Raw genomic sequence first — 17925 nt, forward strand, 5'->3', positions numbered from 1 at the left:
CCATGTGTCTCACAGCGTGGCCTTTCTAAAACTGAGTTCCGGTTTTAATACTCCCTTGCCATGGCGGTTAGGTATTGCTTTCAGCTGTTGGAACAGAAAACCCAAGTCAGAGTGGCCTGGCCACACCGGGGGTTGTTTCCCTTATTCTGCGAGAAGCTGGAAAGCAGACAGTCCTGGGTATCATGGCCGTTGCAGAAGTTTATCAAGGAGCCAAGTTCCTTCTGTCTTCCTACTCTGCCATCCTTAGGACCTGGCTCTTTCCCTCAGCATCCCGAGATGGCTCCCGTTCCCTCAGGGGAAGCAACCACTTTCCGAACAAGGGAAAGACGAAGGGCAACTAGTGTGCTTCCTTTGACTTTGTCCCTCTTTGTCAGGAAAATCAAAGTGTTCCCGGAAGCCCACTTGGGGACTTCTACTCACATCGCCCTGGCCAGAGCTATAGACACCGTATGTAGCACTATGTCAATGGCCACTCGTAATTGCAAGGGGCCCTGGGAAATCATGATCTTTAGATGGGCATATCACCACTCCTAAAAAAAAAAAATTAGGATGCTAACAGTAAGAAAGAAGGGTGTAGGTCACCAGTAGGGTGTGCCACAATGGCTTAAAATTCGTCATTGACCTCTCATTGCTGCCACATAATAAAATCCAAATTCCTCCTTAGCATGCTGTCTAGGGTCCTCTATGATGTACCCTGGCCTTCCTGTCCATCCTGCCTGCCTCAGACACTGTGTTCCTGGGGCATAAACCACCAGTCCCTTTGTGAATATCGAGCTCACCCCTCCTCCACGCCTTTGTGTGTGCTGTTCAGTCACCCCTTTTCCTTCACATAATCCTATTTCTTTTGTCTACACCAAGTACCCAATCTTTCAAGTCTAGCTGGAGCACGATTTCCTATTTGAAATCTGCTTTGAGTCTTAACAACCAGGTTAGGTCCTCCCTCTTGCACATTCCCATGGCACCTTGAACTCATCTGTATCATTCATTCATTTAATTGTAATGAAGTTGTTTGTGTGCATCTCTGTGACTCAACTGAGGTCCCATGAGTCCCTTAAGTGCAATATGAACGAGGCAATGAATTGGCGTTGTCTGTCTCCAGCCCTTGTCTGGGCAGATATTGTTTGACACAAATGACTGTTGTGTCTTGTTTTGATTTCCCTTTGATTTTTGGTACTCTGTGTACCCGGGCCACACATTTCTATTTGAGCGATTGTTTTGTATAGTCGTGTTTGTTGTGAATACGTGTCTCTTCCCTTTTGGTTCCAGTTGTTGAAATGGATGAAGAAAATGGACTTTTACTTCTAGAACTGAATCCTCCCAATCCCTGGGATTCAGAACCCAGATCTCCTGAACATTTGGCTTTTGGAGAAGTACAGGTAAGGAAACATTAAAATTGTTATGTTCTTAAGAACAAAAATAAAACTAAGATGTCCATTTATGTGTGTGTGTCTATTATATATATATATATATATGTATATATATACACATATATATAATAAAACTAAAATATATAAATATGTGTATATATATATATATATATATATATATTTACATCCTATATTACCTCGAATATTCTGAGGGAGCTATTTAGGACATGAAATAAAGTTCTTCTGAACTCTTGAGCAAATGTTTTTAGGAACCTCCACAACTTGATAGGAATCGCAAGGAAATATATTCAGAAAAAAACCCAACGAAACAACAACAAAAATCCATGAGCAAACGAAGTTCCAAAGGAGAGTCATGCCAAACTATCGGAGAAAGTTCGGAAGTTACCTCCGACGCCAGATTGCTGTCGGATAAGATGGCCAGCTGCATATTTCTGTATTTTTCCCTTTTACGAACCTTCCTGTGTACTCTCCTAGCTTTAAAAGAGAGTTTCCTCCAGAGGAAACACTTTGACAGTTTGGGAGAGGTAATCAAAAATTTGTTTTTCTGGAATATTTGGGAAGCGTGTACTTATTTGAGGGAAAGGGAAACCTGTCAAGAAGTAGGCCCAGTAAAATGGCATGTGATCGCCTGCCTCCCCTCCCGCTCCGCGCTGGCTTTCTACACCTTCTCTCTGCTTCTGGGCGTACTTCCTGTTTGCCGTGGATGTGCCGGCCCGTGGGAAGGGACTGAGGAATTGAGCTGGAATCCTCCAGTCAATGCCTGTTTCTCTGTCATTGTTCATAGCTATTCTCAGAAGACCTCGACATCTTGAGTGTGGTAGCAGGTGGTTTAGAAGAGGAATTCTTGCAAGCCACATGGCAAGCCACCCACCCAACCTCACCGGAATCATTCATTCCTGTACCTCTCCACAGCAACTCTGGCATGTAAATCCCCAAGTGTCTGTCGCGTCAGCTCTGACTGCCTTTCCTCGTAAATTGTGCCCTGAAGGACTCGGCACAGAGGGCAGTCTGCGGCGCTGATTATAAGTGAGCATTTAGGAGCTAACTGAAATAGAGTAAAACTAGGTAGGTCAGTTGCTCTGCCACCTGAAACCAACCGGGAGAGTTTCTATCCTAACGAAGCAGCGACCAGTCACTGCGAGCTGTATTCCACCTGAAGTCTCTTGCTGAGTCCCCCTTGGGTCCTCTGTCCTGATCACGCTCAGGACAGGGTTCTCCGGCCAAGGGGTGTCGGCCAAGCAGCACAGACCTTTCGGCTCCCTGTTGCTGGCCGGGAAGGATCCCATCACCTGAATCTCACTGTCTTCCAACAGATCACGTACCTCACCCACGCCTGCATGGACCTCAAGCTGGGAGACAAGAGGATGGTGTTTGACCCCTGGTTAACGGGTCCCGCGTTCGCCCGAGGCTGGTGGCTGCTGCACGAGCCTCCGTCTGATTGGCTGGAGAGGCTGTGCCAGGCAGACCTGATTTACATCAGTCACATGCACTCAGACCACCTGAGGTAATGAAGGGAGCGAGTGCGGCGGGAAAGGCCTAGCGCGGTTTCAGGGGCTTTTGCAATTTTGGAGGTAGGTGCAGCTGGGATGAGAAAAAGCGGACTCAGGTCAGCTGAACGCCGACATTGGCGTGGCCCGATTTCAGCAGCGCGTGCACACTTCATACTGCCCGGAGTGAGGAAGGCGCCGTGGTGGGGAGGGGAGGGGAGGGGGGCGCTGATAACCCTCTCTGCTTCCCACTTCCCCCTCTCGGGCCACTTGGTAGAAGTCTGCATCGAAGGATCACCAAAGCTGACTTCCTTTTTCAGTTCAACATTTATAGCAGGAGTCGGCGCACATTTTCTGTATGGGCCAGAGTGTCGATGGTTTCGGCTGTACGAGCCGTGTGGTCACGGTCGCATCTGCTCACCTCTGTGGCTGTGGCTGTGGTTCTAATGAAATCCTATTCATAGACAAGGACTTGCGAATATCATACAGTTTTCATGTGTCACAAGGCATCATTGTCCTTTGGATGATCCCTTCGGCTATTTTCAAAAGGTCAAAACCATTCTTAGCTTGCGGGAACAGGTTGCTGCGGTTGGCCACCTCCTGATTTGTAGCGCCCCGATAACCCCGAGCTCCCGGCTTTTTGCCCCTGAGTCAACCCGATCCAACACTTCATTGAAACCAGACCAGCATCACACACTGATAATGGGAACTGAAACTCCCCTCCCCCAGGAAATCAAAAAGGAAGAGAATTGCCGCTTATAAAGGCACACACATTTGCAAATGAACTATTTAGGAAAGAAGGAAGGCCATGGTCCCAATCCCTTGGTTAATTACAGGGTCGTTTTTGTTCTTCCTTGTTTTGAAGTTTGTATCACTGCTGCTGGGTCGCCCATCTAAACACGCAGCAGTGCCCACAATGTTATAAAATGAAGCAACTTCAGCCTTTTTTCTCCTGCGAACCTCCAAAGTTCACGTGCAGGACATGCTTTGGTAGAAACGTCCATGGTTAGGGACGATACGTTGTTTGCTGGTTGACTGGCCCCTGGATTTTCTACTCCAAGACATGAATATGCGCTCAGTTATTTATTTAGTTCTTTCAGGAAATGCTTTATAAATGTAATTAACTGGCTGAATAACAAGTTACCTGCCGGTCACTTACGAACTGATGACAACCCAGTATGCGGGTGCGGTGATGAAAAATCTCCGTGTCCACTGCACGGCGCCTTTGTCCCACACAATGTGCGGAAGCTGCGGCCGCACATCTCCGAGTTTCTGAGAGGCCTGGGTTCATGCACCGTGTAACTGCCGTGCTGCGTGCGAGTTCTTTTGTGTAGCCTCTACAGAAAGAGCAGGGTTACCTACATGAGGTGATGGCTGCACAGTGCCCATTCCAAGGTGCACTTGGCTTTCCTAAAACCTGGTTGGCGGTTTATTCAGGGGAGCACACGGAATTTGAGGGAAGGGGAGAAGTTTTCATGTCATTTCGTCCAGCTGTGCCCCAACCACAGTCCTAAAAAGCAATTTAGTTTTCATTTCAGGGGCTTGTGTAGGTGAACTTGTCAGGCGTTATGACACCAGTTCTCAACTAGAGTGTCACAGCACGCATGGCCATGAGGTCTACTGCAGGCAGGTTATCACCGAAGAGTTACTGAAGCTCGTCGGGGTCACTCCGCGGAGGCTGGTTCCTTGATAACCCCTTCCATTTTGACTCTCGCCTAGTCAACTCATAATTTTTTTTAATGTTTATTTATTTCTGAGACAGAGAGAGACAGAGCATGAGCGGGGGAGGGGCAGAGAGCATGGGAGACACAGAATCCGAAGCAGGCTCCAGGCTCCGAGCCCTCAGCACAGAGTCCAATGCGGGGCTCAAACTCAAAAACCGTGAGATCGTGACCTTAGCTGAAGTCGGTCGCTCAATCGACTGAGCCACCCAGGCGCCCGTCGCCTAGTCAACTCATAAACATGTGGGCCGTTTTCTCCCATTTTTTATCTCACCTTTACTTGCTGAATAAAATCTCCTGATATCTATCAATGTAGTGTCATTAGGAATATGGCACTAGGTCAGATATCTGTGGGTTTTTTCTACACTATCCAGTTATGTTTTCCAGGTTAAATTGTAGGTGAGGAAGCCACTTCCAGATTAAAGAGACAATGACTTATTTTGTCTGTACATACCGTTCCATAAATATAATTTTTTTTTTGAGCTAAAAACAAAAACAAGGGGGAAAGGCCAGTGCACTTTAGAGAGTAGTCTTTAGTCAAAGAAATGTGATTTCATTGTGTAAAGGGAGGGAGTATTGCAATAGATCATATTATTAATGGATGCCACTAAGAATTGTGAACAATCAAAAAAAATCAGAAAACAATAAAACATCCATTTTAGACTAATTTGTCCTAACCCCCAAAGTCCTTTAAAATAGAAGATTTGGGAGCTGAACCCAAAGATTGAAGGCACAAAGAATCTCTCACTTTTCAAATCCTTTGTTTTTAAGGAAGAAAATTTTCTGATTTCCCACCCCCAGATTCTGCTTTTTTGACTATCTTTTAACATAGTGCTGGAACTTAACTTAAATATTAGTACAGTTATGCAGATTTTGCTTCTGCTTTTCCTGTGATTAAATAACCTATTTCCCCTGACATTGTACTCTGTACAAGGGTAATTTAAAAAAAAAATTTTTTTTTGGTATTTGTTTTTGAGAGAGAGAGCACAAGTTGGAGAGGGGCAGAGAGAGAAGGAGACACAGAATCCGAAGCAGGCTCCAGGCTCCAAGCTGTCAGCATGGAGCCCAACACAAGACTCGAACTCAGGAACTGTGAGATCATGACCTGAGCCAAAGTCGGACGCTTAACCGACTGAGCCACCCAGGCGCCCCTGTACAAGGGTGATTCTTAAACCAGACAGTACATTCATTAGAGTCTCGGATTGCCTTCCATTAGAGGAAGAGCTAGGCCTAGAATCTGAAAATGTGAATTTGAATACCAGTTTGCTGTTTCTTAGTTGAATATGTCTGGATATGTTTCCTCGCTTATAAAAGCAAACGAAAAATTCAGAGGGTTTTTGGTAAGCATTAAACTACCATGTGAAAGTGCCTGACACCATGTTTGACATGTAGATACCTTGCCACTTATTTGTTTATTATTCATGTTTCTGCCACACCCCACAGCGTACATAATTTTTTTAATATAATGATTGCTCAGTAAATGAAACTTGACTTAATCTATGTAGGTGTTCGAAAGCTACTTGGACGGTTCATGGTGAACTGAGTCGGGATTACCACCAATGTTGAATGTCGTTTTCCTCTACACTAAATTTGACTCTCTTGTCCAACTGGAAATGGACTCCCTGTGAGGACAAAGAACTTATTCTATATACTGAGGTGTGGCTAACAACCTTTGAAAGTTGAAAAACTGCCCCAGGGTCTCCTTGTCTTGTGGACCAGGCCTTTCTCTTACTGGGAGCTGCCACGTGGGGAATGAGAAAAAAAAGAAAATCACAGAGGTCTTCCCCTACCAGCAACCTCTTCAGCATGACTTTTTCCACCTTCTACCTTCAGTTAGAACTACCCACAGCATTCATGTAGCAGATAGAATTTGCCCACCTGGTTGATGTATGCGCCATGGGGTATGGTCTGTTCTGACAAGGAAAAAGGAATCTTGTAGGAAATGCCCCTCACCTTTATACTCAGCTTTGAGGGAAAAAAGCCCTTCTTTTGGACTCTGATGAGAGTCTGTGTTTTCAATTTCTTTAAAAAAAAATTTTTTTTAAATGTTTATTTATTTTGAGAGACAGAGACAGAGCATGAGCAGGGGAAGGGCAGAGAGCAAGGAAGACACAGAATCGGAAGCAGGCTCCAGGCTCTGAGGTGTCAGCACAGAGCCTGACGTGAGGCTCGAACTCACGAACCGTGAGATCATGACCTGAGCTGAAGTCAGGAGCTTAACCGACCGAGCCACCCAGGCGCCCCTCAATTTCTTCTTGATCAACATGTTGGTATAAGGAGCAAACTGTCTCTTCTACTAGGTGATCTTCTCACCTTTCAACCTTTCCATCCTTCTGATCCTAGTTACCCCACACTGAAGGAGCTGGCTGGGAGAAGACCGGACATTCCCATTTATGTTGGAAACACGGAAAGACCTGTATTTTGGAATCTGAATCAGAGCGGTGTCCAGTTGACCAATATCAATATAGTGCCATTCGGAATATGGCAGCAGGTCAGATATCTGCGTTTTTTTCTATACTTCCCGGTTATGCTTTCTGGGTTGAATTTTAGGTGAGGAGGTCACTTGAAGATTAAAGAAACAATAGCCGATTTTTGTCTGTGCATAGCGTTCTGTAAATACCGCCTTTATTTGAGCTAAGACATTTTTTCCCCCATTTACCAATGGTGTAACTCCATAGTACAGGATAATAATCTAGTTTTGGATGAAGGAGATTTCTTTCCAGAGGAGGTGACAGCTTTCTCGAATACTGAATTAGAAGCCAAACTGGCATACACAGTTGTTGCTTTTATTGTTAAATTCCAGGTAGACAAAAATCTTCGATTCATGATCTTGATGGATGGCGTTCATCCTGAGATGGACACTTGCATTATTGTGGAGTATAAAGGTACTTTCTTGCCCTCATCAATAACGAAAGAGAAAAATGCTCCTGGAAGGAAGAGTGATAACCATCTTCTACTATCTTCGTTTCCCATGGAATAAAATGTATTCTGTCCTTGCCTTAGAACAGTGTGCTATCACTCAGATAATCTTTCCAAAGAACGTATTACCAGTAATGTTGTCTATGTAGTGAGAGGTGCAAAGCTTTTTCAGAAGGCAACAGATATTCTGTATATTGCATATAGTAATTTCTTCAAACTGCCTTTATCGAATGTCTTACGTTTTGAGATTTTAATTCCAGTGCAGTTAACATACAGTGTTATATTAGCTTCAGGTGCAGAATTTAGTGATTCAACACTTCCATGCATCACCCTATACTCATCACAGGTGCGCTCCTTAATTCCCATCACCCATTTCACCCATCCTCCCACCCATCTCCCCTCTGGTAACCAGGTTTGTTCTCTATAGTTAAGAGTCTGTTTCTTGGTTTCTCTCTCTCTCTCTCTCTCTCTTTTCCTTTGCTCATTTGTTCTGTTTCTTAAATTCCACATATGAGTTAAGTCATATGGTATTTGTCTTTCTCTGATTGACTTATTTTGCCTAGCATTATACTCTCTAGCTCCATCCATCATTGCAAATGGCAAGATTTCATTCTTTTTTATGGCTGAATAATATTCCACTGTATGTTACACATTCATGAGTCGATGGACATTTGGGCTGCTTCCATAGTTTGACTATTGTAGATAATGCTGGAATAAACATAGGGGTGCATGTATCCCTTTGAATTAGTGTTTTTTTTTGTATTTTGGGGGTACATACCCAGTAGTGCTGTTACTGGATAATAAAGTAATTCTATTTTTAGCTTTTTAAGGAGCCCTTGTACTGTTTTTCACAATGGCTACACTAGTTTGCATTCCCACCAACAGCACAGGAGGGTTCCCCTTTCTCCAAATCCTCGCCAACACTTATGGTTTCGTGTGTGTGTGTGTGTGTGTGTGTGTGTGTGTGTGTTTAAGTTTATTCATTTATATAAACTTACATGTTATAAGTTTATAATCTCTACACTTGGCATGGGGCTCGAACTCATAACACCAAGATCATGAGCCACATGCTTCTCCAACTGAGCCAGCCAGGCACCCCTCTTGTGTTTTTTATTTTAGCCATTCTGATAAATGTCTTATTATCTGTTGAAATATTATCATGTAATCTAATCATGCACTTCTGCCTTTCGTGTGGGAAGATGGCTTTACTGCCCTAACAATCATTGAATGGAATTTGTGGAACGTTGAGATTTCTGTTGATCCCATCACGCTTCCTCTGCATTCTTTGGGCTCAACATCTAGAGATAATTGACTGAGGAAGTAATCTGTCTGTGATCCTGGAGTGAAATCAAGCTAATTGTCCTCATGGGACATCCATAACCCACCAAATAAAATCAAATAGGATGAATTTATTCGCTTGAAACTTAAAAACAAAAATGCTATTGAAGATTTTAGGTTTTCAAATCTTCCTCACCTTTTTCCTTGGGTAGAAGTAATTCTTCTCTGATCAAATGAGTCACATTAAACAGACATACATGGGAGACTTCGTTGGCTTGGGAATTCAAACTGTATGATGTTCAAGATTTCACCCTGAAAACCCATCCCACTTTATTTTTCCACAGGTCATAAGATACTTAATACAGTGGACTGCACCAGACCCAATGGGGGAAGGTTGCCTGAGAAGGTTGCTCTAATGATGAGTGATTTTGCTGGAGGAGCATCAGGCTTTCCGATGACTTTCAGTGGTGGAAAATTTACCGGTAATATTTTATATCAGAGCGATGCCAAAGAGAGGCATGGTGCTTTGTTAAATGCCGTGAGAATAAACACAAAGATAATTAAGATATGGTTAAACTCCCCACAAGAAGTTTACAGTCTTACTGGGAAACCAGACTTGCGAAGCACGGACAGACAAACTAACGTTTCCAGCTCGAAATATGATGATGGAGCATGAAAGAAACATTAAGGCTATTAGGGTACATCTGAGGAATAGTCAAGAAAAAAATCATTTGGATCATTTTGATTCATGGTGTAGACCATAGAGCAGAGCAGGAAAGGTCCAACATTGGTAATCCAGACTTCAATGTTCTTGGAAGGTAGTTCAGAGCAGAGTGTGTGCCACTTGACGTAGGCGTGTCCCCTAGGCCCCACGGAATGCTCATACATGGGAGGAGTGCCGTCACTACAGGTGACGTTGCGGGGGTTAGGGAGTAGGGGCCATGGGGAGATGTCAGTCAAAGGTCCACACTTCCAGTTATAAGAGGAGTGAATTCTGAGGATGTAGCGTGCGGCGTGGTGATGATCGTTAACAGTGTCGTTTTACACACTGAAGAGTTGCTGGGAGAAAAGGTCCCAGAGGTTTTCACCGAACACACAAAATGGTAATTATGTGAGGTGATGGAGGTGTTAACTAACCTCCTTGTGATCATCATTTTGCAATACAGACGCGTATCAGATCCTCACGTTGCATACCTTAAACTTCTACAATGTTATATGTCAACTCTGTCTCAAACCTAGGGGGAGAAAAGCGTAGGGTCCAAGGCAAGGCCTCTTCTGCTCTGAGTCTAGGGGTGGTACTGGGTTGGGATGGGAGAAAGTGTGTAAGTGGTATCCTCAATGCTGACACTGTAAGTGTGCAATATATGTCTACTTAGTAAATTAACGTTTGGTACATGATCTCTAACAATGAGGCAGAAATGTTACTTGCAGTCTGAAGAAAGCTTCTGTTCGGTTCCTTCCTTTCTTCTATAGGTCTGTATTCATTGCCCACCAAGGTGCAAAACCGCATGAGAGAGGAAGGTGCCTGTCTTAGGGAGTTAACTGGGGAGGCAAAATATGCCCATTAAAGGTTAGCTAGAATGATCCCATTCCCATGTGAACATGTGTATGTGTATGTGAATGAATACATGCACCCATTTCTAAAAAGGTCTGGAGTATACGAGTGCTGGTACGTCTGGGTTATGGGTAACTCATTTCTCTGTGTCCTTATCTGTGTTTATCAAATTCAGTAGTGATAACAATAGGAACAACTCCCTGATGCGGTGCCCTGCATGCTCTGGCCCTGCCTGATTCCCCCGCTTCCTTTCCTGCCTGTCTCCCATTGCTTGCTATAGATCAGTCCACACTGACCTGTCATTCATTCCCCAGTCGCAATACAGCAAGTGCGTTCCTGCCCTGGGCCTTTGTATTTGCCCTTTCGACCCTCTGGAGTTCTTTTGCCCCTGATCACGTGGTCAGCGCCTTCTATGTCTGTGTCTGGGTTTTATGACTCCAATGTCACCTTCGCCAACGGCTCTGTCTGACAATGCCCCTCTACCCCAGCCACTCTGCCCCTTGTCCTGGTTTACTTTCTTCCTAGCTCATCGCCCTTTGAAATGACCTTATTTATGTCCTTGTTCATTATTTGCTTCTCTCACTAGAATAAATACTCCATGAGAGCAGGGGCCTGCTTTATCTTTTCACCACTGGACTCTCAGCACCTAGAACTGTCTGGCACGCAGTAGGTTCTCATTAAAAAAATTGGATGGGTGAGTGAGCGAGTGAACAGAGAAAACAACCTGTGGGGTAGGGGTGACGACCCACTCACAGAAGAGGGAATAGACTTAATGCACCTGGGGGAGCTGCGTTTTCATCCTCAGTCTTAACTGACTCCAGCATTCATGCTGTCAACCGCTGTGCACCTGCCGGAGTATGAGGGACACACATTGCTTTTATAATCTACCAAAATGATAAAGTCATGTCCATGTTAGAAAAGGGTTAACGCATACAGGAATTACAGCACCCTTAGAATGTGCATGCACACAAGGGACAGCCATGCATGCTGCCCTTTGTCTTCAGCTAGGGTCCCAGTGAGTTGCCATAGACAAGGAGAGTTCAGTGTCTTTGGCTGGTTTGGTAACATTTTCCTAGTAATAAGTTGAAATTTTCAAAGTAAAGCGTTTGGGGGCAGAGAGCACTATTCACTCATGACACAGAGCTTTGTTCTGTTCCGTGTTAGTCTATCAATTTTATCTCCAGAAAGAGTTCTGCTTTACCAGAACTTCTATTTTTCTGTGATTTCTGAACTGGGGAGATTCTAACCCAAGCCCTGTCATTGCAGAGGAATGGAAAGCCCAATTCATTAAAGCAGAGAGGAAGAAGCTCTTGAACTACAAGGCCCGGCTGGTGAAGGACCTACAACCCCGAATTTATTGCCCCTTTGCTGGGTATTTTGTGGAATCTCACCCATCAGACAAGTATGGCTGGACGTTTGGTACCACATTTTTATGCCTAAGTTAATGTATGCTGGATGAGTTGTTTAGCTGGGAATCAACACGGAATGGGAATGAGTGAGTAGGAGCAGTCTAGAACTTGCTTCATAGGCTGCCTGAGAACACAGAGCATGAATAAAAGCCGTGCTTGGCAGCTAGAATCCATTCAGAGAGATTGTCTCTGAAAGGATCCTGGAAAGGGTGAAGGCAACGGCTGTGGGCTGAGTACATGCCAGGAACTAACCTAGGACTTTTAGCCACGCCATTCGAATCCATCTTCCCAGGGATGCTCTGGGGTCAGTACTATTACACCATTTTTCCTATAGGGAATCCAACTCAGAGAGGCATGGGACTTGCACAGCCGGGCTGTTGGAAACGCTGGAGTTGAGAAGTGAACTCTGGTGCGCCCGGTGCCAAAGCTCTCTTCTCTTCACCACGTGGCGGCCCAGAGTAGAGAATCGTGTCCCCGTCACATTGAAGCTCCCTTCTCATTCTGGGGTATGCGAAATGGTTGGCGACTATAACTCTTGGTCTGGTTTTTCAACTGTGTTTTTGGAGGTCGGTGGAGTTTCTTTGAGAATGTTATTTAAATGTTGGGTCTTCAGTTTAATGGTGCAAGAATGATAGTCATTTGTGTCAGTACTGGGTCTTGCGCAAAATTCACTTGTTATAGTCACTTTGATACCAGGTCATCTTTGAAAGAGTCAGCAGCTGACTTTTAATAAACTTTCTCTCAAATAGGAATATCTATCCCAGGGGGCTTTCAGATTTAAGGAACATTGTTTTTCGTGCATCTTAACCGCTGTCTTTAGATCGGATTGTCCTTCCTGGGAACTTGACTACTACCAGATGCCTGAGCTGGAGAAATGCTTTTTCTTTTCTCTCAAAACATAGACCCTTAGGGGCGCCTGGGTGGCGCAGTCAGTTAAGCGTCCGACTTCAGCCAGGTCACGATCTCGCGGTCCGTGAGTTCGAGCCCCGCGTCGGGCTCTGGGCTGATGGCTCAGAGACTGGAGCCTGTTTCCGATTCTGTGTCTCCCTCTCTCTCTGCCCCTCCCCCGTTCATGCTCTGTCTCTCTCTGTCCCAAAAATAAATAAAACGTTGAAAAAAAATTAAAAAAAAAAACAACAAAAAACAAAAAAAACATAGACCCTTTGATAAGAAGGAAACGTCCAAAATTTCCTATGAATTCCTAAAAGTTCAACTAAACATTTGCAAGATCATTAATGTCCTTTGAGACACTGATTGGAGCTGCTAGGGCTGAGTTGTCCAATATAGTAACTACCCGCCACGCGTGGCTATGAGCACTTTTAAAGTGGCCTTGGTGCAGTTGAGGATTACAGAAGTTGGCGTCGATGGATCGATTGGGTTTGAATTATTTTTTCTATGTACCAATACGGTGTTGTAATGTGTTTTGTTGAGTATGTTATGTAGAGAGCTGGTTTCACAGCGATACTTGTGTTCATTGTACTTGGAAATTCGATCGAACTAGTTACTATGTTACAATATATTTAACGTATTTTTCTAGCTTAAGGAAAAGATCTTAAGGAAAATAGGGACACATCTGAACACGAGTTCAAGCCTCACGTTGAGCGTGAAGCCTACTTAAAAAAAAAAAAAAAGTGCAAATTTTTCCTGAAACAAAAAGAATGCTTGCCAAACATTCAGGAATCATAGACAGAATTTGGCATCGTGACTAACATTTCTCTGATATTATACTGCATACGAACAAGCTACATTTAAAGCTCCAGGGAGAGGAAACATGTATTTGTGACTTAGTCATACAGGTTGAATGTTATATTGAAATTGAATCTTTTTCTAATACAATTCAATAATGATTTTACACGTTTTCTAACATGAATCAATATGCAGAAGACGTTATTTGTAATTGGCGGGAGTATATAAACTGCAAAAATTACAAACCAAATTTGAACAATGCTTTGTTACTGTTTATAATTTGCCACTGCTGTTCAATTTATGCATTACCCTCTTTGAATTCAGTGTCAATACTAATGAGTTTACCCAAGAGTTATTGAATTTACTAAACTTGGGCAGTAAACTTGGGTAGTTTGGAAACAAATCCATTTTGCTTCAAAGTCAAATCAGTTCTTCCCAAGAAAGATGAAGCAGTTTTATCAACGTACATGTGAGTATTACATGAAAAAATATTTTTGGTGCTTGATTCACTTACTGAAAAACTTTTAAGCATGTTTGGAATAACTTGAACAAGTGAATCTACTCTTTCAACTGTAAGTATTATGAAATTTAAATGTTGATAAAGTTTCTTGATGAAAAGTTAGTATTTGAATTGAGATGTACTCTGATCAAGATGTGTCCCATTGAGAAGTACTGTAATTACTGTGGCTAGAGAAATACTGTTTATTTTTCTAGTCCTCAATTGTGTTTTCTATAAGGAACGTCCATGTACTTGAAATGTTACTGTGCTTCCCCACTAAGCAGCTATATCAGTTACGTTTTTAAACTTAAAAAGAAACCCAGATGTACTTTTTTCCTTAAGAACTTCTTACTTTGAAGGAGCATAGCCCTTATAAGAAATCTTTTGGAATTGCTGGATAAGCCTAGATATAAATTCAAAGAATGTGTTCATGTATAAACATACACACCTTTTAAAAATGCGTATGTCAAAAGCAATCTTATCACAAGAAACAGCGCCAAAGTAGGAATGAAATTTAGGAGCCTTTGGTAACACAGGAGACATGCCCATCTATTAGCCCTATTGATGCATGTTTAATTTGACGGACAGAGGATAGACATGAGTTGAATTAACGGAGGTAGACAGCAAATGAAGGACTTAGGGAACCAGGGAAGGGTTGTCGGTGTCGAGTGAAACTTACACAGAACCAAGGGAATGAGCATCTCCAATACTGCTGGCAGTTGATGGCCCTCAGAAACTCTCCTCAGGTTTTCCCTAAATTCTTTAGTTTTCTAAAGAAAATAGAGTGATCAGTAGATAACTCTGTCTCACACTCAGTCTTGGTATAGAGCTACATGGCCATCAGTTAATGTAACCAAAACAAACTTCCCAGTACCTACTATGGTGGACATAGCACAAAGATTTCACTTGAATGGCGCTAAGATTCAATGTAGTTAAGAACCAGGATAGCCATCAGAACACACACCAGTTAATGCTGGATCAGGTCCTGAAGGCTCCGCTCCCACAAGCTTTAATCTTCTAACTGGTGGAACTGAGAGAGAGAGCCAGGAGGTCTCAGGGTAGCAAAGGAGACACTCAGGAACTCAGAGAAGCAGCTTTTAACCAGCTGACACAGAACTACTTCAACAGTTTCACAACTGCTGTGCCTACCAGCTAAAGGTTATCTGTTCCTTAAGGTAATGGAGAAAGGAGTGGGGAAGAGAACCCGCTGTCATCCACAGCTGTCACGCCACATGGAAATACCTGAGGACTGAGAGACTGGACTGTGGTAATGCTTGCCATATTGTCACATAACTCACTGTCTTGGACAATGATGGACATAGGTTCAAAGATACAAAGAGAAAGCATTTCTAAGTCCAAGAGAGTCCGTTGAAGAAGATTAAAACAGGTTATTCTACTGCTTACATATTCTTAGTTACGGTCACTCAGGTAAACAGTATCACCTCAGTGGCAATATTTGCCACATGACACCGTGGAAAGTTGTGAAAGCCAGGCCAACGATGAAGTATTGTAGAAGCTTCAGTTAAAAAAGAAGGAGAAGAACAGAGCATTTCCTTATTTGGCTTAAATAAACATGTTTCATGTCAAAGCTTGTGGCCTGAATGCAGATAAATGACATCCTTTGAGCTGATCTTGTAGTCTAAGGTGTGACCACAGAAGAGGAATCAGACAAGGTAATGGACATTTTAAGTGTCTTAATCTTTAAGCTAAATTTGAGAAGGAAAGACTTTTCCTGATGGCACCCACAGAGGCATCCCTACCTGAGAAGTTAAGAATGGAGTTGCCCTCCAGACTTAGGTTGGATCGGAAGGGGAAGGAGATGGTCTGTACCTGTGGAAAAACAGAAATTCAGGCAGAGAAAAATAATGCTTTAAACATAGAGGAAAATTCAAGTAACTGTGGGTTCCTAATCATAAACCACAGAAACCAGCAGGTAGTAGAAAAGCATTTTTAAGGTGCTTAAAGAAAAGAACTGTCAACCCAGACTATATCCAGTGAAAATACCCTTCAGAAATGAAGGTAAAATAAAGACATTTTCAGATGATCCAAAATGAAGACAATTCATTACCAGCAGACCTACTTTAAAAGAAATGCTAAAGAGGGGCACCTGGGTGGCTCAGTCGGTTGAGCGTCTGACTTTGGCTCAAGTCATGATCTCCAAGTTCCTGGGTTTGAGCCCCACATGGGGCTCTGTGCTGACAGCTCAGAGCCTGGAGCCTGCTTCAGATTCTGTGTCTCCCACTCTGTCCCTTTCCTGCTCACACTATCTATCTCTCTCTATGAAAAAATGAATAAACATGAAAAGAAAATGCTACAGAAAGTTCTTTAGAGGAAAGGAAGATGGAACTAAAGAGAAACTTGGAATTTCAAGAATGAGAGAGAGAGCTACGAAATGGTAATAACTGTCTACGCATTAAGACATTTTTTCCTAAGTTCTTTAAAAAAAAAGGTTAACCAGTTGAAAGCAACAATTATAACATGGTCTGATGGGATTTTCAATGTATGCCGGTGTGATACACAAGACAACACTAACATAAAGGGCCCTGTGTAGTGGAAAGTTTTTGACATTCTACCATAAGCGCTACAACATTTTTAAGTAGACTGGAAAGTTAAGTATGTTAATTGCAATCCCCAGAGCAGCAACCATAAAAATCACACAGGGGCTCCCGGGTGGCTCAGTCAGTTGAGCATCCAACTTCGGCCCAGGTCATGATCTCACAGTTTGTGAGTTGGAGCCCCATGTCAGGCTCTGTGCTGACAGCTCAGAGCCTGGAGTCTGCTTCGGATTCTGTGTCCCTCTCTCTCTCTCTCTCTGCCCCTTCCTCGCTCATGCTGTCTCTCAAGAATAAATAAAACATTAAAAAAATTTTTAAATCATACAAAGAAATGTCATCAAAAACTCAATGGGATCAACAAATTCAGTTAAGCTGCAGGATACAAAATGAACATACAAAATCAGGGTTTTTGTATACTAATGACAAATTATCTGAAAAAGACATTAAACAATATCAATAGCACTGAAAGTAATAAAATATTTAAGAGTAAATTTAGGCAAGGAGGTGAAAGATCTCTACACTGAAAATATAACACGTTGATGAAAGAAATCCAAGAAGATACAAATAAATGGAAAGATAATCTGTGTTCATGGATTGGAGGAATTAATATTGTCAAAGTGTCCATACTACCCAGTGTCATCCCTATCAAGATTCCACAGGCATTTTTTACAGACATAGAAAAAATAATCCTAATATTTGTACGGACCCACAAAAGACCCCAAATATCCAAAGCTGCCCTTAAAAAGAAGAACAAAGCAAGGGACATCATACTTCCTGATTCCAAGCTATATTATAAAGCTACAGTAATCAAAACAGTATGGTATTGGCATTAAAAACAGACACATAGGCCAGTGGAACAGAATCAACACCTGAGAAATAAACATTTTGACAAGGGAGCTAAGAATATTCACTGGGAAAAAGACACTCTTCATTAAACGGTCCTGGTAAAATTGGATAGTCACATGTAAAAGAATGAAACTAGACCCCTGTGTGACACCATTCACGAAAATTAATTCAAAATTTATTAAAGAGTTACATGTAAGACCTGAGACCATAAAACTCCTAGAAGAAAACATAGGCAGTAACCTCCTTGACATGGGGCTTGGAGATGATTTTTGGATTTGACAACAAAAGCAAGGACAACAAAAGCAAAAATAAACAGATGGGACTATATTTAAAAAGCTTTTGCACAGCAAAGGAAGTCATATGCAAAATGAAAAGGCAACCTATGGAGCAGGAGAAAGTATTTGCAAACCATAGATTTCATAAGGGGATAATACCCAAAATATATAAAGAAGTCCTACAACTCAACAGCAGAAAATAATCCAATTTCAAAACAAGTAAAGGACCTGAATAGACATTTTTCCAAAGAAGACATTCAGATGGGCAACAGGTATGTGAAAAGGTGGTCAATATCACTAGGCATCA

General features: G+C 42.7%; 1 protein-coding gene and 1 long non-coding RNA gene across 14 annotated transcripts in view; one reads left to right on the forward strand and one right to left on the reverse strand.

Annotated features, from left to right (window-relative positions):
* Positions 1-17925, forward strand: part of LOC115513506 (cytidine monophosphate-N-acetylneuraminic acid hydroxylase) — a 144387-nt gene that overhangs the window by 98109 nt on the left and 28353 nt on the right. For all 13 annotated transcript variants that reach the window (XR_003968718.1, XM_030314697.1, XM_030314703.1 and 10 more), the window contains 6 exons: positions 1267-1376; positions 2702-2892; positions 6940-7087; positions 7400-7481; positions 9138-9275; positions 11615-11750. Coding sequence is in view for 12 of the 13 variants with exons in the window: in XM_030314697.1 (XP_030170557.1) it covers positions 1267-1376; positions 2702-2892; positions 6940-7087; positions 7400-7481; positions 9138-9275; positions 11615-11750 (805 nt within the window). In the remaining variant the exon portion in view is untranslated. The remainder of the gene's footprint in view (positions 1-1266; positions 1377-2701; positions 2893-6939; positions 7088-7399; positions 7482-9137; positions 9276-11614; positions 11751-17925) is intronic.
* Positions 1241-16322, reverse strand: LOC115513507. Its single transcript, XR_003968719.1, has 3 exons — positions 16240-16322; positions 12718-12720; positions 1241-1253 (listed from the first exon to the last, which is right to left on the reverse strand). It is a non-coding gene; the product is annotated as an uncharacterized LOC115513507 (long non-coding RNA).

Source organism: Lynx canadensis, chromosome B2 (genome assembly GCF_007474595.2).
Source record: "Lynx canadensis isolate LIC74 chromosome B2, mLynCan4.pri.v2, whole genome shotgun sequence".
NCBI classification, from domain to species: domain Eukaryota; kingdom Metazoa; phylum Chordata; class Mammalia; order Carnivora; family Felidae; genus Lynx; species Lynx canadensis.